Below are 26,856 nucleotides of genomic sequence, written 5' to 3'. Positions count from 1 at the left end.
TTAATAAAGGAGAAAAAAAAAGAAGTGTGTCTCTTCTTTAGCAGTTTCAGGTATCTGTTAGAGCCAGACAACGTGGACTAATACAAAAGTGTAAAACTATTCCAACAAACTTGGTACAATGGAGCAGGAGAAGACATCCTTTCTAGTGTTTTCATGAACTATCTAGATGGCTAAAGGAATGAGGTTCAGCTCTGTGGTAGAGCACTCACTTGCCCATGGAGGGCCCAGAGTCTCAGCTGTAGGATGACAAACAAACAACAACCAAGAAAAACAAGCAACGGACTTTAATGAGTGATTCTGACTTCACAATATGAGCCACAACAATAAGGTAAGACTTTGGTTTCTAAATACCAGTTAGAATCGAAGGGAACTTGGACTCCTTTAAGACTTGAGTGATGACAGAGCTGAGACAGGGGAAGCACAGAGGAGCAAGGCATCTCATGGTCAACAAATAAGGAAGAACTTAATGAATGGAGAGCTCAAAACAACAGGAGCTATAGCATGATTGAATTTTTATTGGTCAAATTTCAGATCATTCGTACATAAAAAAATTCACAGTAATGAAACAAATCCAAGATCTGATATTTATTCTTCACCAAATTATGAAATTGTGTAATACTAACGTGTATTTGTTTATGGTGTTTATGTGATGAATAGGTAACAATTTAGGAGAGGCAGGAAGCTCTTCTTTCCAGCAGGACACCACAGAATAAAGTCAGGGAAAACAAAGGAACTAGAAAATTACCATCTGGCGAGAGCCACTGTAACATTCTTTTCCTTTAGGTAGCATATGAATAGATGCTGATGCTAGTGGCTAAGAGGATGACAAGTGTCATAGTCTGCCGGCTTGACACAAACCGAGACACAGCTGGGAAGAGAACACCTCAATTTAAGAGTCATCTCCAGCAGATGTTTGTGGGGCATCTTCTTGACTGCTAATAGATGCAGCAGCACCCTCTAAGCCAAATAAGCCCATTTCTCTCCTAAGCTGTTTTTGGTCATGTTGTTTATCACAGCAATAGAGACCCTGCCTAGGACAGTAAGAAACAGGACTTTTACACAGGTTCAAAACATCTCCCTCGAAGGCACTAATTACAAAGGGGTAACAGTTCCTTTGCAGCACACACACCAAGACCATCTACCTGAGCAATGTGACTGAAGTTTACATCATTCTAACTTCATGGAGATAGGACAGGCAGGTGCCTCCTGACGTGAAGTCCAGAGGATGCAGTGTGAGGCACAGCTGTCAGCATTGCTTTGCCTCAAGATCTATTTAGAAGGAACGTTAAGACAACTCAAAATGAAGAATATTCTATACAACAAATGGCATGGTTCTTAAAAAAAATGTTGTCATGAGTGACAAAGAAGGACCAAGGAATCAGTCCAAATGAAAGGATGTGAATGAGATATTAAAGTTAAAATCAGTGGGTGATCCCAGATGGGAACACTGACTAGAACATTCTTTTCTCTCAACAACAACAACAATAACAACAACACAATAATGAGAAAATATAAAAAATTAAAAGAATGTCTGTGACTACAAAGGATGAAGGGGAGAGGGGGTGGAGGGATAAACAATAAAGCAAATGTAATAAACCATATTCAGGGAATCTGAGGAAAAAAAGAATAATTCTTTGAATTTTCACCCTAATTCTCTGTAAATCAAATTATCTCAAAACAAGCTGAAAATACTAGCTAACAGTGCCATTAGCTTTTATGCTTTCTGGAAAATTTATATATCATAAATGTTGCTACTTTAAAATGTGCTACTTGGTGGCATTCAATACATTTATACAGTTATACAACCAAAAGTACCATCTCACTCCAAAATATCTTAATCTCCCCATAAGAAGCCTGATCGTGGCACTTGCTGACATGCGCGCTCACTCTATCAACTTTGCACTTTGTGGACCCTTTAATGTACATGGATACCATGAGATACAATGTGTCTGCTTTTGTGTCTCATTTCCTTCATGTATTTTCAAGGTTCATTCATATTACACCATGTATCAATAATGAATTCCTTTTTAAGCTTTATGATGCTCATGTGTATGTGTGATGTGTGGGGGATGGACCTGCCACTGTGTGCATGTAGAGGTCAGAGAAAGGACCACTTTCAGGACACCGGTCTCCCCGTTCCACCATGGGTCCTGGGCACCGAACCCAGGACATCAAGCTCGCATAACAAGCACTTTTACCCACGGAGTCTACTCACTGGCCTCTGATTCCTTTCTATGGTTGGCTTCTTCACTGCGTGGACATATTTCATCTGCAGGACAATGAGTTGTTCTTTTTTGAGTTGTCAGTAGCGTTGTCATGGAGGCATCTGTACAACTTTTTAAAACATCCATTTTCAATTACTCTGGAGATATACCTAGGTATAATAGCTGGGTCATAAGTAATTCTGGGTTTAAGTGACTGAGGACAGCTGAACACCAGCATCGCAGGAGGGTTCTCATTGTTCCGTGCTGGTGTCCAGGACACTATAGGCATCTAGTAGCTATGAAGTTGTATCTCAGTGCTGTTTTGATGGGTAGTGAAGTTCAGCATCTTTAATGTTCTTCATGCCATTAAAAAGGTCTTTAGAGAAAACGTTTATTCAAGTCCCTTTTTCATCTTGGGTTATCATGTTAATTGTAGGAGTTCTTTATATATGTGGCTTTTAGAATCTGGTTAGAGATAAGATCAGCAAATACTTTTTTCTGTTTGGTGGAATTGTGTTTTACTACTTTGTCTCGTGTGTGCACGTGTGTGTGTGTGTGTGTGTGTGTGTGTGTGTGTGTGTGTGTGTGTGTGTGTGTGCCCCTGTGTGCTGGTACACATGGAGCCTACAGGGAGGTTACATGTCTTTCCTCAACTACATTTCACAATTACACACACACACACACACACACACACACACACACACACTTAATTCTGAAACAGGGTCTTGAACCTGAAGCTAATGGATTCAGGTAAGCTTTCTTGCCAGGTAATGGGCTTCAGGCATCATCTGTCTCTAATCCTCCAGAGCTGAAGTTACAAGCATGGGCCACTATATCTGGCCTTTTACATGGTTCTGGGGAGTCTGAGCAAGCATGAGAACTAGGTCCTCATGCTTGATACTTGTGATACATGTGATACTTCAGTAACCAAGCCAAAGATCAGCAGATTAGTTGGCTTTGAAGCATAAACTTTTCGGTTTTGATGAAGCCCAACATACCTATGTCTTATTGACACCGGAATGTCTTATCTGACATTAGGAACTCTTCCCTCATCCACTGGTCCTTACTAAAACCAGCTGATTATAAACACAGTTCTACTCATAATTTCACTCCACTCCTTCCATTTCTAGCCTCATATCAGTGCTTCTCTGTCTTACTTTAACCTGTTCACGAGTTTTAACATCAGAAAGTGACGTTTTCCTAAATTTACAATTGGAATTGAAAACAGTTTCAGTTGTTTGAGTTTCTTTGTAGTTCCTCATGAATTTTCAAATCATTAACTTTCATTTATGAAAGAATAAGGGGAAATTGACAGGAACTGCTGTAACTCTGTAGCTTACTATAGGTAGCATGGTCACGTAAGTTTTTCTAATTGGTGATCATGGATACCTCATTGACCAGTATGTTCTTTCCCTTGTATTCTGTGCCTGTAGACTTTTGTGTAAACATCTTGTATCAGCTTGGTTAAATTTATCTGTCATTGTTTTATCCCTTTTGGAGTTATTGTAAGTGAAACTATTTTCTTTTTTTTTTTTATTAATTTATTCATATTACATCTCAATGGTTATCCCATCCCTTGTATCCTCTGATTCTTCCCTCCCTCCTATTTTCCCCTGACTCCCCTCCCCTATGACTGTGACTGAGGGGAACCTCCTCCCCCTGTATATGTTCATAGGGTATCAAGTCTCTTCTTGGTGGTGGAACCATTTTCATTTCTTTTTCACACTGTTCACTGCTAGTGTGTAGAAACAAAAATGGCTAATGCCATGTGTTGACCCTGTATCTTCCAACAATGTTCTGTTGGAATTAATTTTAAGGATTTCTCTGTGTGTATGAATTATTTATGACTTTACATATCACAATGCCATCCAACACAGGAGGCTTGAATCATTCTTTTGAAGTTATGTGCTTTTACTTATCTTTACCTAATTTTCCTTCATAGAACCCTCAGTACAATACTGAATGGAAACGGCATTCCTTTGTCTTCTTGATCTGGAGGGATCTTTTAGTCTTTTATCAGTAACTATGATTTTATTTATTTGTTTGTTTGCTTGTTTTCATAAACATCTTGTAACTGGCTGAGGAAGTCCCTTCTCTCCCCAGTTTGTTGAGGGTTTCTTTTTCAGTCATGGAAGGACTTTGAATTGGGTCACTAGCCTTGTCTGGACGCACTGAGCTGGTTATGTTGGGTCCTGCTCCATCTCACGAATGTTTTGCTCACCCTTGCATTTCCCTGGATGAATGGATGCCCCTTGGCTCAAAACAGAGCTCTCTGGGTGTGCCATTGGACTTCATCTGCTCATCTCTCAAAATGTCTTCATCTAAATTCACAAGGGATAATGGTCTGCAAATTTTTTTTCTTGTGATGTCTTTGACTTGCTTTGAAAGAACATGTTCCTCTTCTATGTTTTGGAATAGTTTAAAGTATCAGTGTTAATTTTTCTTGATCAAGCCATTTAAATTTTTGAGTTTTTTTTTTCATCTTTTTGAAAGAGTTGTCAATTCATTCTTTCATTTATTTATTCCTTTCATTGATTTCCACTCTAACCTTTATTTTCATGCTGTCATCTGCTTTGATTTTACAGTGTTCATAGTGGCAATTAAGACTAATGTTTTGGCATCTTTTTAAATGTTTGCACTTAGCTTATATGATCCACTGTATGTACTAACTTAGGGGCCTTTCATCAGTTTAAGTATGTTGTATCATTTTCTTTTATCTCTGGATATTCTGTATTTCCCTTGTGTCTTAAATGGTTATTCCAGAATATGCTCTTCATTTGCACATACTTTTACACTTACTGAAGTTCCTTGTTAATGCTTTCAAATTTCATTCCCTTTGACCTAGAATGTACTTTACATAATAAAATCTTTTACAATTTACTGTTACTTTTTTGTGTCCTGTTTTATAGACAGCATTCCAGGTCCTGTTGAGAACAGTGCTACAGAGTAGGGCATGCTACAATGCATAGCTAGTTAGTTGTTTTATGGTGTCATCGCTTCTATTTCCTTATTTATTGTTGGTCTAGTTGTTTAGCCATATTGAAAATGGAAGCCCAGCAGTGGTGGTACACACCTTTAACCCCAGCACTCAGGAGGCAGAGCCAGGTAATCTCTGTGTCTGAGGCCAGTCTGAACTACAGAGTGAGTTCCAGGACAGCCAGGACTACACGGAGAAACCCTGTCTCAGAAAACAAACGAAAGAAGAGAGAGAGAGAGAGAGAGAGAGAGAGAGAGAGAGAGAGAGAGAGAAAATGGAAGGATTAAGTCCCAACTATTAGTCTAGATTAATCTACTTCTTCCTTTAATTCTGTCAGATTCTGTTTCTTACATATGTGTGTGTTTACATACAGATATGTAAATGCACATGTATATGGAAGTGTGAAGTCAATCTTGTATGTGTTCCTTTGGTGGCTTCTACCTTGTTTTTTGAGACAGGTTCTCTCACTGGTTTATACCTTGAAAGCAGGCTAGGCTGTAAGTTCCAGGGATCTACCTGTCTCTGTCTCCCCAGTAATGGTATTATAGGTGAATGCTATCATACGTGGCTTGTTATGTGGGTTCTGGGGGACAGAACTCAGGTCCTTCTGTTTGCACACCAAGCACTTTATGGAATGAGCTATCTCCCCAGCCTGCTGCATGAGTTTTTGGTTTAAGTGTACCTATGTTTATCATTGCTGTATGTTATCAACAGACCATTTTATCATTATTAAATGTCATCATCTATTAACAGCCTCTTTTGTCTTGGTACTTGCTTGCCTAGTGCTGATATAGCCAGCTTGCTTTTGGCTACTGTTTGCACAGAATACTTTTTTTTTTTAACCTTCTACTTTCAACCTAACTAATGTGCTTTTTGGATCTAAACTGAGTCTGTTGGAGATATCATATAGTGGTTTTATAGTCTTTTAAACACATTCCTCTGATTCTGACTTTTAACCAGAAAGCTCTATCTATTAGCATTCAAAATAATCATCGAGTGAGGGTTTCCTTCTGCCATTTTGGTCTTTGTTTTCTGTATATCAAAAGCTTCTCGTGTCTCTCAATCCCCCACCACTAGATTCTTTCATGTCTTCAAAAAGAAAATTGTTTTGTTGTTATGCACTTTTAGATTAGTGCTGCTCTCAGCCTGGGTGGAGACACTTCTTTTTGGTTAGCAGTTAATGCAGCTCTTAAGTGGTAAAAGTGATGAGAAGTGGCTGTTTAGTGTTTGGCCCTATACAAGGCATCACACACACACACACACACACACACACACACACACACACACAGATACACACACACACACACACACAGATACACACACACACACACACACACACACACACACACACAGAGTAAAACTGTGGGAGAGGAAATGGAGAGACTGCAAGGAACCACAGTGACTTGTGCAAGACCTGGACAAGACCAAGCCTGCCAACATTTTATCAAGAATTGGGAAAGGGCTTGTGAGACACCACCTTTTCCTGGGAGCTGCTGGCAGTTGGTAGATACTAGGGAGACGAGTGTCATTTCCTCAGTGGCGTAATCACTGGTAAGCTGCCTATGCTCCAGTAAATAACCCTGTGCCAATGTTCAACCTTAGATAAGCTCAGTAAATCTTTAAAAAAAAAAGAGAGAGAGAGACGTGGTAGCAGAAGGGAGAAGGGCTTCATAAGGTGAGGAAAGAGAGAGAGAGAGAGAAGGTAATGGGGAATAAAAATGATCACAACTCATTATTTAAGAATACATGTATAAATCTGCCAAACATAAGCAATTTATGGATTTTTTTTTTATAGTTCTTGTTGTGTAGCCAAGGCTGGCATCAAACTCAAACTCATAATCCTCCTGCTTCAACTCCCTAAGTGCTGGGATTACTTCCAGGCACCACTATACTTAGCTAATCAAATTTTCTACCATGCTATTATTTTGATTTCTTTCTCACTTGCTTTTTTTTTTTAATATACTTTCAGTTACTTTGTTTTTTCTTTCTTTTGGTCTTTTTCGAGATGGGGTTTCTCTGTGTAACAGCTTTGGCTGTTCTGGACTCTCTTTGTAGACTAGGCTGGCCTCGATCTCTCAAAGATCCGCCTGCCTCTGCCTCCAGAGTGCTGGGATTAAAGGAATGTGCCACCACGCCCTACTCAGTTACTTTCTTAATGCTGCCCTGGTGGTTACAATTAACATCTCAAGTTAGCAACAGGTGAGTCTGAAGTAACAGCAACTTAGTTTCCATAATATACTAAACTGTCCTTATGCTGCTGTACCCACCGCATAGTGTTACCATCATGTATTACTTACAAAAAAAAAAATACAGTGAACAATACTTTAGCCATTTTTGTTTATCACTGAAATCCAGGAAATTCCCCCAATTTCTTTTCTCTTGAGTTTCTTACGCATCCCAGGAATAGTATCTCTGAGCATCTTGCTGTCCATTAGCCAAATAAACTTTTATGAGCCGCCTGCCATGCAGTTTCACGCAAGTTCTCTTGCTCATAAGTTCCTTTGGAAAAGCCAAGCCTTCTGGGATTGTTTGCACATGGCTTTCAGAGTTTAGTGTGTGGGCCACTTCTGCTTATTTTCCTGTGGCCTTGATTAGTTGCTTTTGGGCAGAACTCTTTGCTGAGCAGTAAAGACCACACATGCTTCCTGCTGATCTTTTGTTTTATTCCATACTAGCTGGACTTGAAATTTTCCTAAGACAGAAGTTAAGGGTATGCCACAAAGGACACAATTGCCTTCCCGCCGCCATCAACTCAGTCCCCTTGGCTGAGACCTGAGGTCCAAGTTCACCCCCAGCTCTTTTGGCGCCTGAGTGCTGCTGAACTCGGACTCACAAAGTTAATTACTATTCAACTTCACTGTCTTGACTTCCTACTGAACAGTGGCTCAGGAAGAAGATGTGTTACAGCTTTATGCATTGGGGTGCCAGTTCAGATAGATTTATAGTTACTGCTTTAAGCATAGAGAAAAAAGACTAGAGACAAAACCACAGTGGTAGCTTCATATTTACCTGTGGCTGTACCTGCTGCTCTTGTTTCCTCCCTTTGTCCTTCCTTCCTTCTTCCTCCCTTCTTCCTTTCTTTTTGGATATAGCTAAAGCAAATATCTACTGTTTTTTCATTTCTGCCAGGAAGACACCCTCTAACATTGCAACAAATATTCTCAGATTTTATTTATCTGGGAGTGTCCTTGCTCTCCCTTTGGTCTGGGGGACCATTGTTATTGGATAAATAACGCAGAATTGATGTATTTTTTCCTACATCACTATAAATATTTTATCTCATTGTCTTACAACTGTCCTAAGTCCTGATATGTATCAGTGAATAATTCTATCATTAACAACAGCTTATGTATAATGAGTTACTGAACTCACGTTGTATGCAATACTCTCTCTTTGCTTTTGTCTTTATCAACAATTTGATTACAGTGGCTCTCTTTGAATATATTCTACATGAAGTTTGTTGCGTTTCATGAATGTGCAGATTTATATGGGATTTGTTTGTTTGTTTGTTTTCAAGACAGGGTTCTCTGTGTAGCCTTGACTATCCTGGACTTGCTTTGTAGACTAGGCTGGCCTCAAAATCACAGTCCTAAGTACTGGGATTAAAGGCATGCACCACCACTGCCCGGCTTTATATGGGTTTTTAAATTTTCATTTAAAGGCTCTGTCAGGTCAATAGCTGGGTGGTACCAGAGTCTCTACTAAATTTTTCTTTTAATAGATTATATTTTATTTCTTTTTGTGCCTTGTAATTTTATAATGTGTCAACTTTGGAATTAGAGTCTACTTCCAGGGGTGTGTGTGTGTGTGTATGTGTGTGTGTGTGTGTGTGTGTTTTGTATATGTGTATGTGTGTATGTCTTTGTGTCTAATGTGTGTGTTGTATATGTTTGTGAATGTCTGTGCATCTGGTGTGTGTTGTATGTGATGTGTATGTATGTCTGTATGTCTGGTGTGTGTGTGCGTGTGCATGTGTGTGGATGTGCATATGTTTAAAGACACATTCTCATGTACTCCAGACTGGCCCTGAACTTGTAGTTGGTCATATAGCCAACTATGACCTTGAATTTCTGATTCTCCAGGTCTCACTCCTGTCCCCTCCTAGACTGCTAGGACTATCGGCCTGCATAAGCATATCTGTTTTTATGCAGTGCTGGGGATCCTGCATGCTGCTGCATGCTCTTCTAACTGAGCTGCATCTCTAGTCCTCCCTGGGTGTCTTTCTTCCTTAAATTGTTGCTTTGTGTGGGGTGCAGGTATGTATCTAGCCACCTCTCTAAACGATGGGGTTTTTGTTGTTGTGCTTTGTTTTGTTTTTGGTAAAGGTGGTATTCAACTTAAACTTTGGTATGTGGACACTGAAGTCCCTATCTGGCTCATATTGCGATAGCTTCTGTTAGTGCTTGGACCCCTCATGCCTCCCAAGCATCATTTTCTAGTCTGCATATTAGCTTTGTGTGTGGCAGTGCATAATGCTTCGAAAGGATGCTTCCTTCCATCTCTGCTTTAGCTTGTGTCCTGAAGTTACCCAGGTGACGACTCAAGGTCTCAGCCTTTTCTTTTTTTCTCCTCCCCGCCTCTTATTTTTCTGCACATAGACCAACCAAAACATATAGGTGGCCTTTAGATTTTCTAGGCATATGCAAGAGCATCTCAAAGATTTTGCTCTCAAATCCATGTCCAGGCCTAGACTTTTTCTTCCCAGGCTTTTCCACCTGTCTGCTTCTTGCCCACGGCATACACATATCATACACAGCTAGAGTATGCTATTGTTCTTGGGAGTATTGGCCTCTGAGTGTTTCTGACAGACATCGCTGTAGCTGTTGCTTCAGATGTCAGAAGGGTCTTGGAGCTGAGCCTTTGGACAGTCTGCACATCAGTCAAAGCAAGATTTTTGAGAACGAGAGCCTTTCTGGTCATGTGGCCCCAGCAAGCCACTGTGACCACGGGTTCTGCTGCCACACCTCAGCTGCCACTCAGCTAGTGGGTGAGGATATTATAACCTTGTAAGCTAACACACCTCGATGGGTTTTTATTACATTTTCCTCATTTTGCACTCTCCTGCTTCTAAGTTACTGTTCATTAGTATTACATTGTTAAGATTCCGGAGTCTGGCAAAGTGGACGTGACAGTTTTTGCCAACTTAATCATTCCTTCAGGAGATGGAGGAAGTCTTTAAACGTCCTAATCTGGCACTTTAGTCACCTCACGCCAGCATTAGCTTCTCTATACAGACTCCAGCTTGCTTTGTTCGGTTCTGTTTTCTCAGTTCACAATAGACAGCAAAGATCCTGAATATGTGTTAGGTAATGCTTTGAGTGAATGAAAAAAATTACCACTAAACCTTATTAACTTTCCTTTAAGATATTACTCTTCTCATTTTACAAAGGAAGACACTGAACCTCACAAAGATTTCCTAGCTCCCTGAGATTACATAATTCATACAGTGGCAGAAATAAATTCCATCCCATATCTATGATGCCAAGGCCTTTTCTCTCTCCTGTGTATTACGCTGGCTTTTCTAGGTATCAGACAATGAGGAAACGCCAATTGTGTTGTATGTAGCTGGTTTTGAAGTGTGTCCCTATCCACTACTGTATTTGCTACCAGAATAATCCTACAGCGGGAGCTGAATGCGTTTCCTCTTATAGGTACAGAAACTAAGGCACAGAAAGGGAAAATAATCTGTAATTGGATTGGAAGGCTGGAGATGAACCCAGATGTTTCAATTCTGGCATTTTCATTTTTGCTGTAATGCAAACACGGCTTTCAGCTTAACATGGTTCTTTGTCTTCTAATGCACTATTGCATGGAAACCAAGACCTGGAGATTCACACCTGACTCCCACCTGGACCCCTTATACCAATCAAACATCCAATTCTATTGATTTCACATCTCATTCATTCTTAAACATATCCCCGCGTCTCCCTTCTGTTGCTGCGATCCACGCTAGAGACTTCACCTTTGCTCATCTGACAAATCACAAAAGCTCCTCGCTGGTTTTCCTAACCTGGAACATCACTACACTCCATACTCCTTACGTAGAGAGATTTTCCCTACAGCTGTGGGAAAGATTAAGCTGTGTCACAGGTGAAAGCAGTCTTGGCAGGCTTTACCCTTGGGGCACCCCATGAATACCTTGTGATAGACTGAGTGGAGCCTTCCTGGGCTTGGAATTCAGGAAGCAGACCTGGGAACCCTACCTGGGCTATTGTTTTCCTAATTGACCCTCAACGGGAAAAGGAGACCGCCCTTTCCATGTGACTGAGGGAGGTGGGGAGGAGAGAACAACAGGTTCAGCCCGGGCGAGAGCGCGTGGAGAGCAGCGACCAGGCCGGACCAGCATGCGGGCCAGAGAGACACCTAAGGACCCGTCCCGTGGAACGGATACCGGAAGGTTCACTCTTTTGTCCCTTTAGCCTTTTTTCCTTCTTGTGAAAGCTAGTTGGGTTGTATAATAAAGCTTAGTTGTTAAGAAACAGAGCCAACACACAGCCAAATGTAAATATCAAGCATTTCTTTGCTCACTGAGCCCCCAATATTCATAAAATCAAATATATTAGAATGGTCCATAGGACCTCTGAGATCTGACCTCTTTTAACTTCTCCAGTCCCTTGTTCCCAGATATGCTCTTTAGTACAGAACCCCAGACACATTATCTACACAACACACACACACACACACACACACACACACACACACACACACTCACACACTTCTGATGGAACACCCTGCCCCCGAAGGCCTGTTTACTTACTATATCTCCACCTCCCACCCACCTTCAGGTGGGTCTCCCTGCACTCATGAGCTAAAAATTCTGTTAGCGCAACTGGTACACTCTAGTGCATGCATCAGTTTATCCCATCGCTGGCTTAAACAGACTGAACTTGTGAACAGTAGAGACTAGGCAGTTCTTTCTTCCTGCTTAAAAACAAAAGCCTTGCATGCGCATGTGCATTTGTGAAGGCTAGAGGTTGCTGCTGAGGAGTCCTCTATCCTTTTCCACCATATTGTTTTCAGACATGGTCTCTCACTGAACCTGGAACTTGCTGTTCAGGCCAGCCCTGCGAGACAGCAAGCATCCCTTATCCACCTGTCTCCAGCCCAACCCCCAGCACTGAGGATACAGGCACTCACACTGTCACATCCTGCTTCTACATGAGTTCTGGGGAGCCAAACTCAGGTCTTTATAAAGCAAGTACTTTACCCATGGAGCCATCTCTCTGGGCAGAATACTTTTGCACCCAGTGTTTTGTTTTGTATATGTGTTATCTCATTTATTGTTCAAGGAGATAGCACAGGAGGAGAATGGGACTCAAACACAAGTTAACTTGTCCCAAGTCACGTATTTAATGAGAGGGAACACAGTTGGCATTCGCAGTATTATGAAAACTGCATGTACTGCCTTCTACTACTGGATAAAATTCTACAGATGCTAGTGTGTTTCTTTTCTTTTTACATTTCGAGGAAGCTCAGTGTATTTAATGTCTCAATGTACTGTGCCCATATTCACTCTAAAATTTGAGGTATTTGTTATGTCTTGCCTGCCTTTTGCTTTTAATAATATTTCTGTATGGATGCCTTCTGGGAAAGAGTATAAATATGTAAACATGCATACACTAAAAGTAAATTATTTCTGGTTAATGTAAAAACAAACAGATAGTTAAGGGGACAAGCAGGACAGCAAAGCAGGCACTTTTCTCTGCAGCCACCTCAGTCAGGTTAGGTTGGGAACTGAAACCGAGAGATTACAGACGTTCATTCATCAGGCAATGGAAAAACCCTTTAGAGCTTAGAGAAACAGTTTACAGACCTCCATATTTTCTCTAACACATTTCTTTGTACACTACAGAGATTTTGCCACAGAGCATTGAGCAGGAGAGTCACTGGCATTTCCAACAGCCAGTGACTTAGAGAACCAGAGCTCTAATGAATTTATTCATCTGTCACCAGCTTCCCCTCCCCCCAAAAGAGGTGACATCATCCTAAGGGTAGGTAGGCCTCCATGTAAGAGGCCTGCCTCAAAAATATGCAACAGGGGCATATAGGAAGACTGGAATGGATTTCTAGTCTACACACAATGCGTGCGTGTGTGTGTGTGTGTGTGTGTGTGTGTGTGTGTGTGTGTGTGTGTGTGTGATAAAGCACGTATCTAATCAGTCACCATGCCGGCTGTTCTTCCCTGCTACACTTGCACTTTCCTTTCCAGGCTCCATGCACCTAGGTCACTTCCCTGTATAGAGCCTGCTATAGGCTCCCTAAAATTCAGTGTAGATGGGAGTACATGAGTGTACCCCTTTTTCTCCACGCTCACACATCTGCACCTTCTTTGCTCTGGACATCCCCAGAAAGACGGTACCTCCTTACGTTGCCATGGTTGTCTAGGTGATTCTGTTTTCCTCCATCCTACAACTCTGTCTTAGTTTAATGTCACTGGCCCTTCCCCTTCATCATCTGGGTAACCCTTTTCACCCTTCACGACTTAGGGAGTCTACTGATGGCCTTAGTACTTTGCGTGGTGCTCCGCACCTCCACTTCTCACTGTAACTCCACTGCTGGCTTTGTCCCCCACTAGGCTGAGGCCCCCAATCCTCTGCCTGGCCTCAGGAGTGCTCACTGCATTGGACACAGGAGTATAAGCCTCAGCAGGAAAAGCATCTGAAATGGGCCTCACCTCACATCTCCCACAAATCTGATATGAATGGCACCAGGTTATGACTTTCTAACCCTTCTTAATTTATTAAATCCTCCTGACTAGTGTTCTTGACTCCTCCCTTGACTAAATCACAATACATCTAGTTAGACTTGACTTAGATTTGTCTCCAAACCGGGAACCTGTGGTTCTGAGCGCCATTTAGTTAACATCCCCTCCTTGATTCACTTGATGTATGGTTATTTCTATTAAATTCTTACCAGAACTAGGACTTTCTGGGGAATGTTCTCTTCTAGTGCACTAGATCAGTTACTATCATTTTATTGGCTTACCTGGCCTTTTGCTTTCAATATAGCATGATGTCTTCATTAAAAAAAAAAAAAAAAAAAAAAAACCACAAGTATTTTATGTACTCAGTCAAGCAAAGAAAACAAAAACAGCTATACCAAAATTACCCATAAGCTCCCAACACAGAGCTTAATGATCGTTTTAACACAAGGATAATTATCATTTTAACACAATGACTTCCATTTAACTGTCTTGCCAGATTACCTGACATTCTCTGGCCTTTTGTAGACTATTATGGCTGATGATTCCAGAGTGCTCAGTGTTCAGCGCCCTCGCCTGTTCTGGCATTAATGTGCTATGCTTGGCAGAAGTCAGTTGTTTGTTGAGGTATCTTATGGTGGGTGAGGAGTTGCTCTAATGTTATTTAAACACTATGTACACCAATAAAAACAAGACAAGATCAGTTTTATGAAAATTAGTGCTTTGAAAACCTGAATGCTTGGGCAAGAGTCAATAGAGGTAAAATGCTAAAAATAATATCCATGAATGTGAGTGAGATAAATAAACATTAGAAAGAAAATTATAAAAAATATTTGCAACCACAGTTGGTAATTTTCTTGATCCATTTTTAAAACTCACTATTTCATGTTTACTCTTTGGGAGTGACACTATGAACCGGTGGCAACTAATCTCAAAGCTGCCATCAGACAAATTTAGAGGCATTCAAGATTCATAAAATTAACAGACCTTTGTCAAAGATTAGCCAGTAACCAGGCTAATTTCATTTCAGGTTTGAGGCAGGAGGATCATGAATTCAAAGCCAGTATGTACTACATAATAAGACCTTGTCTCAATGAAACAAAACCAAAACCAAAAAACAAATAACAACAAAGCCCCCCCAAAAAACCCAAAACCCAAAAATATTGGCTATGAATATTTATATCTCAAGATTAAAAAATAATCTTTAACAACTTTCTATCTTAACAATTTTCGGTTACCCTGTCAACTATCAATGTCAACAAATTCAATAAGGCATCTACTGGAGCTTTAAAAAGCATAGGCCATTTACTTTACCATGTGGAATAATGCCATAAGCATTCCTTCCCTCCCTGCACAGTGACTCCACTGTGAATGTTATTCTAATCTATTAACTATTACTATATCATATATACAGCCAGTCCTGCCCATCCTTCCTATTAACCTCCTGTGTAACCATCCCTTTTACTTAACATTTAAAATGTATGTCCCTGTTTTCACTTTTTCTCTTTGCTGGGAATGAGGGGAGGGGCACAGAGGTTAAGTTTAATCTTATGCTGAGCCAAGGGTTTATTAAATAGCTATTTTCCTTTGTCTCTTTTTTTTAGGAGAGTAGGGGGATTTTTGTTAAAGTTATTTTGTTGTAAGCTGAAAGAATCCTTTGTGGAAGATGGAGAAGGTAACTGACCACAAATCCCTACCATCGTGTCTCCCAGTATGAGGCTACAGGGCTGAACACCCCATTTCATCTTAAAGGCAGCTATGCTCACAGCTCTGGCCTGGGATCTTGGTAAGATATGAGGATCTTTAATAAGATTTCTATTAAAATTTTGATGAGGCCATGACATAGTTTGATAGCCAGCTCCAATTTTCCCAGAAACCTGAAGTTAACCTAGGTGAAACTCCTAAAGCTATGTTTCTCAGAGTCTGAACAATAAATGAAACACAACATGAAATTAAAGGTCTCACTACTATGTGCTGCATCTAAGACAGTGATATGAGGAGGTACAAGCATGTGCTGCGTGGGTCACTCCCACGGCACCTGGTGAGAGGCAGAAGCCAAGCAGCCTCCTAAGACACTGCTGCCTTCCTTAAACTGTTCTGCCTCCATGACCAGCTCAGATTTGAACCACTGTGTGTACATCCAGCTGGGACGTATGAGCACAGCCGTAATATTTTGGTCACTGATTGACTGCATTTACAAAGGCAGTCTCTTTTAAAATATCATTTTATCCAGGGATATTGCATCCATCTAAGGTTGTGTATAAACACATTCAAAGATGTTTACACAATAACGACTTTACCTCATGATACGCCCTTCACAATGTGTCCTTGTCATTAAGTGACATGTGTGAAAGAGACCTTGGGTTTTCTTCTATTTTCTAAAATTTGAGGTTCTATTACATGGTATACTTTTCATGGACATAGCATAGAAAATGACTTCAGGGTACCACTCAGGAAATAAAGCTTTTCATAAGCTCCTTAATAAATAGGAGGATTATATAGGAGATATGGTGTAATTCTGCATCAGAAGAAGGCCAAAGAATGCCCCAAGTCTAGACTGGCTAGTTTTTCAGTATCTCAAACACTCGCTATTGTCAGAACCTCACAAATGCTCTGTTAGCAGCCCCTTTTAGCAGCCTAGTATACACACCAGGGCTAACTAGGCATCACTCAGGCCCCAGGAAAAATCTCAACTTACAAAACAAGGAGAGATTTACTGGTTTTGCCACAGATCCTCCACTTAGGAAGTATCCTTTCTGAGTTCTTAGTATCACTTAAAATGGTTAGTTTTGAAAAAACTTGATTTTTACAAATTATAACAGGCATAGCTGCTTCTTAAACGATGGCCTGCCTCAACTGTACACACACCCTAAATCACTACAAATGGAAGCTTTAGTCACCGATGCCACTGCACCTGTGCAATGAATGCTTTCCGTGGTGAAAATTACACGTGGGAGGCCCTCTTCTCTACCTGGATTGGACTCAGTTGTAACTGTATCCCTTATACAGCCACGTGACCACGCAGATTCCAGCAATGAAACAGTAGATAAGCTTTGCACTTTAGAAATGTGTTTCAGTACACTAACACTTCATGGTGTACGACCCTGGGACAGGCTCAGATGATAGTTGGGAAGGAAGAGCTGAAAGCTGCTCTGCCTCTCTCGCAGCAGTGAGCTGATCTGAAGTGAGGACCACCTCTATCAACTGCCACCACAAGTGTGGGAAAGGGTTAGGACACAGTAAACAAATGACATTCTTTCCTATAAAATTTTATTTATTACATAAAAAATTCAATACATTTGTTAGACTAAAATACAGTTTTCATTATAATTCTGGCAACTGAGTCCGTACACAGAGAAAACTTAGCATTAAACCAGCACTTTTTTTTTCTAGTTCATATTTCTGCACAGGTAAAACATTTCAAAGCTCCATTTCATATAAGCTCATTGAACTTTGAAGCCAGATGGAATGCTAGCCAATTCAGAGCTCTAGGCAGTTCATTTGCCTGCAAGAGTTGATTGCTTCAGAAACTGAATTGCTTAATATACATAGTTCTTGAGTCCTGCGAGAGCGTAACGCTCTGTCTGTAAAGTCTGCACTGTGTTAGTCATGACAGTCACAAATACCAGGGCTACAAGGGCATCTGTGGGGCGTGTTCAAGCACCTCCATGTTTGTTTCCTCACATGCATAGTGTAGTGACACCGTGATAAGAAAGAACCCAAAGTAACATGAAGGTAGATGACCCCCAACTGTGGAATCCATGGAAGGCTTAACTGTATTTCAGCACTCTGAAAATAGATACAGATGGCAAACAAAACAAAACAAAAGCAAAGGACCAAATAAATAAATAAATAAATAAATAAATAAATAAATAAATAAAAAGGCATTAGAATGTTTTGTGCTTTCATCACCAGGACAATGCCTAGCCTTGGCACGGGCTGTGACGTCTGCCTGAGAAAGCAATAAGTAGCAGGCCTCCATTGTATTGACTAGACTCCAAGACTCCCCCAGTTGTCTTTAGTCTAGAAGCTCTAGCCTAAACTCAAGTTCAGGAAGGCTGGGCCAGTCAGTACAGATAGCTGGACTGTTTGGTCTGCAAAACACAGGCTCTGTGTCTTTGGTTTGTTAGATGGCCTCGTGCTCTTCCCTGCCTGTCAGCTGCAGTTCTCCCCCAGGCCGCGTCGTCTAACCAGCTAACAGCCTACCTGGAGTGACTTCACTAGATGGGAGGTCTAGCAGAAGTGCATCTGGTGGTCCTAAGTATTGACACTGTCTTGTGGAAACTTCTCATTTTAAGAGTTCAGTGCTCGCATAGAGGATGGAAGGGAGTCTCAATAGAGCAACACAGAAAAAAAAGAGTTCTCTTTCTCCAGATGATCATCTTTGAAAATTAAAACTCAAGAAGAAGCCGGGCGTGGTGGCACACGCCTTTAATCCCAGCACTCGGGAGGCAGAGGTACGCGGATCGCTGTGAGTTCGAGGCCAGCCTGGTCTACAAAGTGAGTCCAGGATGGCCAAGGCTACACAGAGAAACTCTGTCTTGGAAAACAAACAAACAAAAAACAAAAAACAAAAAACAAACAAACAAAAAAAAACTCAAGAAGAAGTTCTGAGGAGAGTACTGGAAGCCAAAGGCCAGAGAGAGTGTTAGCTAATCGTCCATGGCTCAAAATCTCCAGCTTCCACACTTCTCCATAATATAATCCTGACACAACTTGTGGGGCAAGGAAGGCCTGCCCTGGTAGTAACACGGTGAATGAGGAGGGCCCTCAGTTTTTAGAGGCTGATAGAGTAGTTCGGGGGACCCCTTCTATCTCTGTACATCTTCTCACAGCTTACTTTTACTCATGGATTTAAAATCCATTTCTCTAGCAACAACTAGCACAAACAATATTCCCAGCCAGCAGGAGGTGCAGGTAAATCCAAAGACAAAAGTCAGATATTTCCCCGTAAGTTATATGCTTCTATGACAAATGGATCAATCAAGTTATTAAATTTTGGGCCTTTCCCACCTATTACATAAATTTACAGCGTCTCCATTTACAACCATGAGTGGTTCATTCCAGCCTTTAAGGTGCTCAGAGAGCTGACTTTTGTTACTTGCTCATCAACGCGATGTTCAGCCAGACAACATAGTAGTTTTACTTAATCAGACTGTGAACTGAGACCCACTCAGGTGAAAGCATGGATCTTTCCTAAAGAGCCTTCCTAACAGTGAGCCGTGGAAGTGAAGGACTCAGGCTTCCTCGAAGCATGAGGAAGGACACAGGATTAACCAGCAGAGTAGTCTAACCCTGCCCTCTACCTTGGGGAAAACTAAAGCAGACAGCACCTCCCAGGTTGATGTGAGTGTGTGTGTGTGTGTGTGTGTGTGTGCGCGCGCGCGCACGCGGGTGCGCATGTGTGTGTGTGTGCTGGGTGAAGTCGAACTTCTACTGCTAGAATCAGCTCCTTCAATTGTTCACCAAACTTTTATTTTAAATCAAAAACCCACCCTACTTCAGTCAACTCATTATTGTTGTCTGTTTTTCCTCATGTTCACAGATGCATTTTAAGACACTTATCTATTGGGTACAGTGTGCCTCATAATGCTGTATCTGAGGTACGTCAAACTAGCTACATGTCTTGGTAGATGGATAATTACAAGGATTCTCCCCCCCTTTTTTTTATCTGATTTAGGGTGCACCCCACCTCACTACAAATAATTTGGTTCACTGACTAAAATTCCCTCAGGACAGACTCCACCTCATACTTCCACGGTAGGAAATCTTAGTGCTGCGATAATTTAAAGCTGCCCGTTCAGACTAGTGTAGCTTCTATGTCCAGGCCTGGAACTAAATCATATACTATTTTTAGTTATAAAATTGATTCAGGCCAGAGGTGAACAGCATCTGCTCCATGGATAGTTGGTGGGGGGCCTAACAGCCTGTAGGAACAGATTAGATGTTCACTGAGGTACATCTGAGAGGCAGCTCATAGCTTCCACAGGTATGAACGGATCCTATGGACAATCAAACCTGCTTTTGAATTTAAAATACTAAAAGAGAGAAATATCTGGAACATGTATAAATGAATCAGTGTTTTCATAATCAACTAGATCTTGGTTCTATTATGATTAAATGCTTGATTTTTTTGGAGCTTTCTGGTCCGGAAAGTCATTTAGGTTGTAAAACTGAGTATCAAAACTAAAGAAGAGTGTAATATTTGGGTCCCTAACTATTTATCTTTTGAATAAATTCAGTAATGATGCTCCCTAGAAATACCAAATCTAAATCCTGTACTTGTAATTTACAAAAGCATCAATTGTTCATGCAAGAATGAAATTCATTCATTGTTGGTCTATTGTTACACATATAAAGGGAGGAAGAAAGAACACAACAGTTCTGTAGAAAAGAAAGGTTTTCCACAGAAAGTCACGAGTTTAAAAATTCTGCATTGAGGATTTCTATAAGAAAGATATTTTCAAAGTGTTAAATTTTGAATTGAAATTGTCCTCTTAAAATAAAGAATATAATTTTGGCTCAAATTTGTGAAATCTGAATGGGAAAAGTATGTCATTTCAAACTTTCCACTGTATAGAGTATATTGAGTTTTAATATTGTTTTTAAGTTTGCTAACTTCAGACTTTTTTTTCTTGACATATTCAATGATCCTGCTTTTTCAAAAACTGGGCCATATTCTACTAAATGAAGACAAGTTAATTCTGCAAGTGGCCACTGTGTAGGAACAATGCCTACTTTTCAAAAGGGCTAACGCGAAGTCCGTAATATACACAGCCACATGGCTATGCATATAAAGCAAAAGGCATTCTCTGCTTATGAATATAGAACACACAGATCTCTGCTCTGTGTATTGACTCAGGATCTCATAGTCTCTAATATATATTCACAGAGTGCGTCTTAACAACTGAGGCGGGCGCTGTCTGTCAGCTGCAAGCGCAAGGGGATGCAGAGATGAACTGTCTGCTGCAGTGAGACGCCTCCAGATTTCCGAGGATTGTTTGCTTGCTTGTTTGTGTTTTCTAAGTGGCCAAAGCAAAACAATATTGAGCTGATGTTGGTGTTTGGAGGGAGAAGCGTGGTAGTGGGCCTGTGAATGTTAAGCAACTGCTTCCATCACTGAACCTTGCTTCAAGAGATGAAAGCTCACAGACCCTTTTGGAGGAAAGGTCTCAGAAAGTGCAGGAAGGCTATTGGGAATCCCAACTCAAATGAGAAGCCAACAATTAAAAAAAAAAAAAAAAAAAAAAAAAAGAAGTTCAAGTCACCATAGGCAATAGCTCCAGTCACAACACTGGCTGCTCTGAAGGTGGAGGGACCTCCTGAAAGAGTCCTCAGCAGCAGGGGCTGCATGGCAGGGATGTCTGAGGCCCAGGGGTGGAGCGGGTGGTAGCTCTGTGCGGCTCGCAGATACCTGGAGCACGCCTTTCCTGTACTAGTATTCTGAGGAGGCAGGGAGAGGTACTCATGTTTGAAGCTTAAAGTGGCCCAGGACCAGGATAAAGGAGTCTGCACCCTACCAGGGCAGCATCACCAGAAAGCACTCGGGAGGCAGATATCATGTTCCACGGTATTGGCCAGAGGTTACAGTTACCAGGGTAATGACATTCATTGAAAGAAAGAGAAAAAAGGAAGGAAGGAAAAACCTAGAGTAAAAGAACATCTCTACCAGAGGAAATACTTATTTCAAGCATAATTTTGAAAGGGACTCAATAAGTACCTCCACCGGGGAAGACGGAGAACCAAGCCAGCTAAGCTACTTAAGCGGCCTCATCATCTTAGAGCATCCATACCTGCAGGCTAGGATGAAAATGTCAAGGAACCGCTGCGGGAGATGGCCTCAAGAGCGACCTGGGTTGAGCTCTGCTCATCCACGCAAGGATTATACAATCTCAGCGCCCTCACTAAATTGTTAACTATTTATCATTATTGCATCAGTAAGCCTCTTGTTAAAGACGGGCTCATGGGTTCACACTGGAATAAATTTAATCCCTTTCCTCCCACACTACAGTCACAGGGCCACTTAAACATCATGCACCAGGCTCTTTAATTATCTGGTGGCAGAGACCTTGTGGCACTGTGGACACCACTGCCATTGAGAAAAGGAGACCCCCCCTCCCCAAGTCTAACTCCAGAGACTCCAGAGTGTAGTGTTGAAAAACCATCACAGAAAAAGGAGGATGTCACAATATAGAACCGACGACGGCCTATTCAGGTGGCAGGCTCCATGGTTAGTTTTTGTTCTTGGTCTGTTCTTCTCACTTGGGCGGGAGATGGAGGCGGTGAGCACATGGCATTAAGGCAGCCCGGAGCTAGGAGGATGACTTGCAAAGGAATGGAAGAGGCAGCAGCAATGCCCAAGCAGAGCAGTTAAGGATTACTAAGAGGCCTCTGTTGGGCTTTCTCAAATTAATCAAAGAATGGAGCTCGGGGCAGAGTGATATTACATACATCAAATATCACTCTGTGTGCACCCGTGCAATAGATATGCATATTTGCATATAGCTATATGGCACACAAATTTGCTTAGGGAAGACAGCCTGGAAATTAATTGAACTCAAATGACATAGTTACACATAGATCATAATTTCTATAAACACAATGTTAGTAAAACAAAATTTATTTGTAAAACAGGACCTGTTATATAAAATGGCACACAATCAAGTTATACAAAAATACAAATTTTCTTTCTGATTACAGTTCTAGTTGCAAATGATAATTAGAAAGCATTCCTGGTGGTTTCCAGTAGCTGGAATTGCGAGCACATGGAACAGGGGCAGCGAGAGTCCATGATGCAGGGATGTCCAAGTGAGCAGAACCTGATTCCCAAGTTCAAGTCCATCATCACGTCACTCTGGAGGGACACCTCCTAAAATGGCTAGCTCCTGGAATGTCTTCCGGTGTGACACCCATCTTCCAGGCTGTGGCCCATTCTAACTTTAGTTCCCAATGTTTGTAAATGTCAAAAATCTGCGTGGCTACAAGTCACATGATATTCTGATTTTCTCACATGATTTTTCTCTCTCACCTAGTGGGACAGTTGTTAGTTACACAATTAAATTCCATTTCAAGTGATATAAAAGTACAGTGACACTATCTGGCAAGACTAGATGGTAGATGTTAATTGCTGGCAAATTATTATTTAGCGATAGCTATGCTCTGAACGCTGGTTTCCCAGATCCTGCTTAGACATGAACTCTTACGTGTGTGTGTATGTGTGTGTGTGTGTGTGTGTGTGTGTGTGTGGTTTGTTGTTGTTTTAATCCAGACTCTTATTGCAGATACTCTGAAGGTTCAGAAATATTCATGAGCTTTGAAAGGAAACCAAGGCATTTAGCAAAATTTAGCCTAGCTAGATTAAAGAACACCAGTACTTAAAAAAGAAAATACAATTTACCTTTTGCAGCAATTTAAAGGTCCAACCCTTTGAAAGGAAGCACATTAGCAAACAGCTGCTTACTGAGCCCTCAGGACACCGTACGCAGTTCCATAACCCCAGTCTGATTCACCGTCTAGTTCTGACAGGCAATGCTTTCTTTCAAAAGATTTTCCTTTCATGGAATGATAAATGCTGAGGCTTTTTTTTTTTTTTTTACAGAGCCTGTATTTAGTGCAATAAGTTTAAAAAATTTGCTCTGAAATATTTACTTTACATTAACAAAAATAGCTTCTTTTAAAAAAATTGTAACAAAAAGGAGTTATCGCATAAACAGATCATGAATTATTCTTAGCAAATTACACTTTTTTTTTTCTTAAAGCATTCACCATTACAATAAGCAGAACAATGGAATATTAGCCATTCATATCTGGTAAGCTTTAGGAATGAAAAAAAAAAATCCAGCAAAACGAAACAAAAAAAACCCCAAACGTACCCGCAAACATAAAGCACATTCACACTTGAGGATTAACAACACTAACCAAGTCTTCAGCTAACCACTGTAGAACTCTGGATACTCAACAGATAGCCAAGGAGTGGAGCACCTGCCAGTGTGTTCAGATTTTATAGCAAGCATTTGAGTAGATGGCCGTTTAACCCTAAGCTCCTGACCTGTCTCTGAAACAGAAGCGAAGCACTGAGAATCCCAATGCTTCATGCTTCATCCCTCTCTTTTGTATTCCTTCTAGAATTACCTAAGGTGAAAATCAATACGCAGAAACGTAAAGGCTACACTTGCTGGGTGCCCCAGCTTCCTTCCAAATCAGGCACACAAATGTGTGGCGGATGCTACCAGGAATCAAAAAGGAACGAGACAAAATACAAGAAAAAAGTTTGCATAATAAAGATCATCTACCCCTTTCTCTCTCTGTTTTTCTCACTCTCTTCTACAGAAGCCTTAGGGTAAACTACAAATACCTGAGGAGTTGGTTACTTTTGAATGTCGGCTGACGAATGCATGAGTTACTATGAAACTTCCCATAAAGGGCCCACTCATATGCTTCTGAAAGGAAAATGGCATGGCTTCTTTGATTGGGGAAAACAGATTGGAGAAGTCTCTTATTTACCTGGACGCACACACCTAGCCTGACACACTAGGGCTTATGCGTCAGTAAAATAAGATACTGATTTTAAACACACACCAGGGAATCACCCCTGCAAAAACTTACACAAGAATTTGGTATAATAATTTTACCTAGGTTAAGTAACTAAAGTTAAAATTTCCTCTAGTTATTAAAAATGTTAATCAGATATGAATCTAACATTTCCATTAAGACAATTACAATTGAAAACATTAAATGACGGAAGTTGCCTTGTAAAAGCCACCCGTATGAAAGGAGTACATGTTTGACAAAAATAAGCATAAAAAAGGTATTAAATCCCTGTTCCTTTTCTCTGATTTTGGCTGATTATGTGTGTGTGTGTATATACATATACATATATATACACACATACATATACATATATACACACATCCACACACACAAAGACATAGTTATGTGTATATATTGTTTTGGAATGTCAATGGGGTCCATAACCGTCGGCTATGTTCAAGCAGAACTTGCTCCCGAAGCCTAGAAAACAAAGCCATACAGAGTATAATCTTAGAAAATTACCATTGAAAGGACAGATGAATGATGCCATTAGTATATACACACACGGTCACAACAGCAAAGTGGGACATGAGGTTGACACTCCACTCTTGAGCCTACCGTGCTGAAATACTTCCCACAGGGTCACCGGGGAGACACGCACAGCACACTTCAGCCCACACCCCAGAGAAATCTTAGCCTTGTGTGACAGAGCTCCAAAAGCATGCCGTTTCACTCAGCAAACTGCTCTCAGAATGGTACAGAGACCTCATGAATCTTAAAAGGGTTTTAAACTAGTGAGGTTCTTTTAAATAGCTCAAGGAGAAAAGTGGCAGTTTCTTATTTAGTTCAAAGACACCCTATCAAGAGGACAATCAGAAAATCTCATTTTCCTAAATGTATAATAATAATCAAGATCTAAATGCAGACAGTCCATATAAAGGGAGACAGGCGGCAGTGGCTTCGCTGTATGTACTGCAAGCCAGATGCGAGGCTCCCGTGGAGCCCCTCCATCTGAAGAGGAACACAGCAAACGAGAGCAGGAGGCTAACTTTCTATGACCCCCTCACTTCAGTGCCAAAGTGCTAGGATAACTCTTTATGACACCAGGGATGGGGGGACAGAAGGTGTCAACTTTACATGTGTGCTGGGCATGAGAAGAAACGCTTAACGGCATGCTCAAGAAACCGTTCTCTGCTGCTTCAGGGGTAGGGGCTTCTTAACAGTGACGTTCTCAGGGGACAGACGCCAGAAGGACAACGCACTTAAGGGATGTGCTTGGAGACAGAGCTTGTAGGACAGCGATGAGCTGATGAGCACTGTAACGTGAAGGCACCCGTGAAGGGAGGTATTAATGCACTGCTGTGGTATAGGCCGCAGCTGAAAACGCTATTCAGAGAAGTAGGTGGCTTCCGACAGAAAGCTGTGTAACTCGGGCAGTTCTCTCAAGATCAGCGTCTATAAATTAGGGTTTCTGGTAGGGAAGGGACCCTTGTATTCTGGTCTACCACAATTCATCTGCTTCTTACTAAGAATCATAATGGAAAGACATGCCAGGTCCATGGCCAACTTGGCCGGTTTTCAACCTCAAATATTTCTACCTTTCTTAAAATGCGCATCACAAGGGTTCAATGGAAGTTCCAACCAGCACAAAGGAGGGAGAGGTTAGTTAGTAGCTTCAAAGCTATGTGTATGCTCCTCTAAAGTGTCACGCTTGGTCTCTTTGTTCCCTAAGCAACGAGGACAACCAGGCAGTACAAGTGACATTTCTTCATGTCACTATTGGGTTGGTGGCATCATTCTATTAGACCAGTGCAGGCTTGAGGTATGTGCTACTATCCGACAGGAGAGTGTCTACAAGAGAAACAACTCAGGGGAGGCTAAACGCATTAAGTTGTTTTTTCTCCTCTAAATAAAATAACCCTATCTGTCTGGCTATCTATTGGTCTATCATCTCTCGTCTATGTATCCATCCATCCATCCATCCATATATTAATCTTCTGTCTATCTATCTATCTAAGTATTAGTCCTATCTGTAACAGGCTGGAGAAATTGATTTCTTCTACAACTAAGGTGCGGGAAGACTAGGCTGTCTTACCAAAATGGGATGTAAGTACTGATGGAAATCGCCTTGTTTGCAGGCGAAAATAACTCAAAACAAAACCAAATAAACAAACAAACAGAAATAACAACAGCAAAGAAAGTACAATCTGAGCAACAGAAGAAAAAAGTCCGTTAAGAGGAAAAGACAGCAATGTAAACAGAACAATATTGTTTTTCAAAAAAGGAGGAATATGAACTTTTAGCAAGCTGAAAGGAACTCTCACGATCACATTCTAAAATGATCAAAATGAATTGCCGTTTCAAAGACATCCCGAAATGTCCTGTAGGATGACAGGACTAGATACTGACAGCAAGGAAAACAGTGTTGACTTGGAGGCAAGCGA

General features: G+C 41.1%; 1 protein-coding gene across 2 annotated transcripts in view; it reads right to left on the bottom strand.

Annotated features, from left to right (window-relative positions):
- The window catches only part of SLC44A1 (solute carrier family 44 member 1), a 179,428-nt gene that overhangs the window by 30,316 nt on the left and 122,256 nt on the right, over positions 1 to 26,856 (bottom strand). The window contains exon 16 of one of the 2 annotated variants that reach the window (XM_084771959.1): positions 22,485 to 24,892. The exons of the other annotated variant lie outside the window; for it this stretch is intronic. Coding sequence (XP_084628085.1) covers positions 24,869 to 24,892 — 24 coding nt within the window. The 3' untranslated portion in view covers positions 22,485 to 24,868. Of the gene's footprint in view, positions 1 to 22,484; positions 24,893 to 26,856 lie in introns of those variants that run through there. 2 annotated transcript variants of the gene reach the window in all.

Source organism: Acomys minous (genome assembly GCF_964271855.1).
Source record: "Acomys minous genome assembly, chromosome: 1".
In the NCBI taxonomy this organism is placed as follows: Eukaryota; Metazoa; Chordata; class Mammalia; order Rodentia; family Muridae; genus Acomys; species Acomys minous.
Note: the sequence above shows the minus strand (reverse complement) of the source record. Positions and strands in the feature narration are given on the sequence as shown.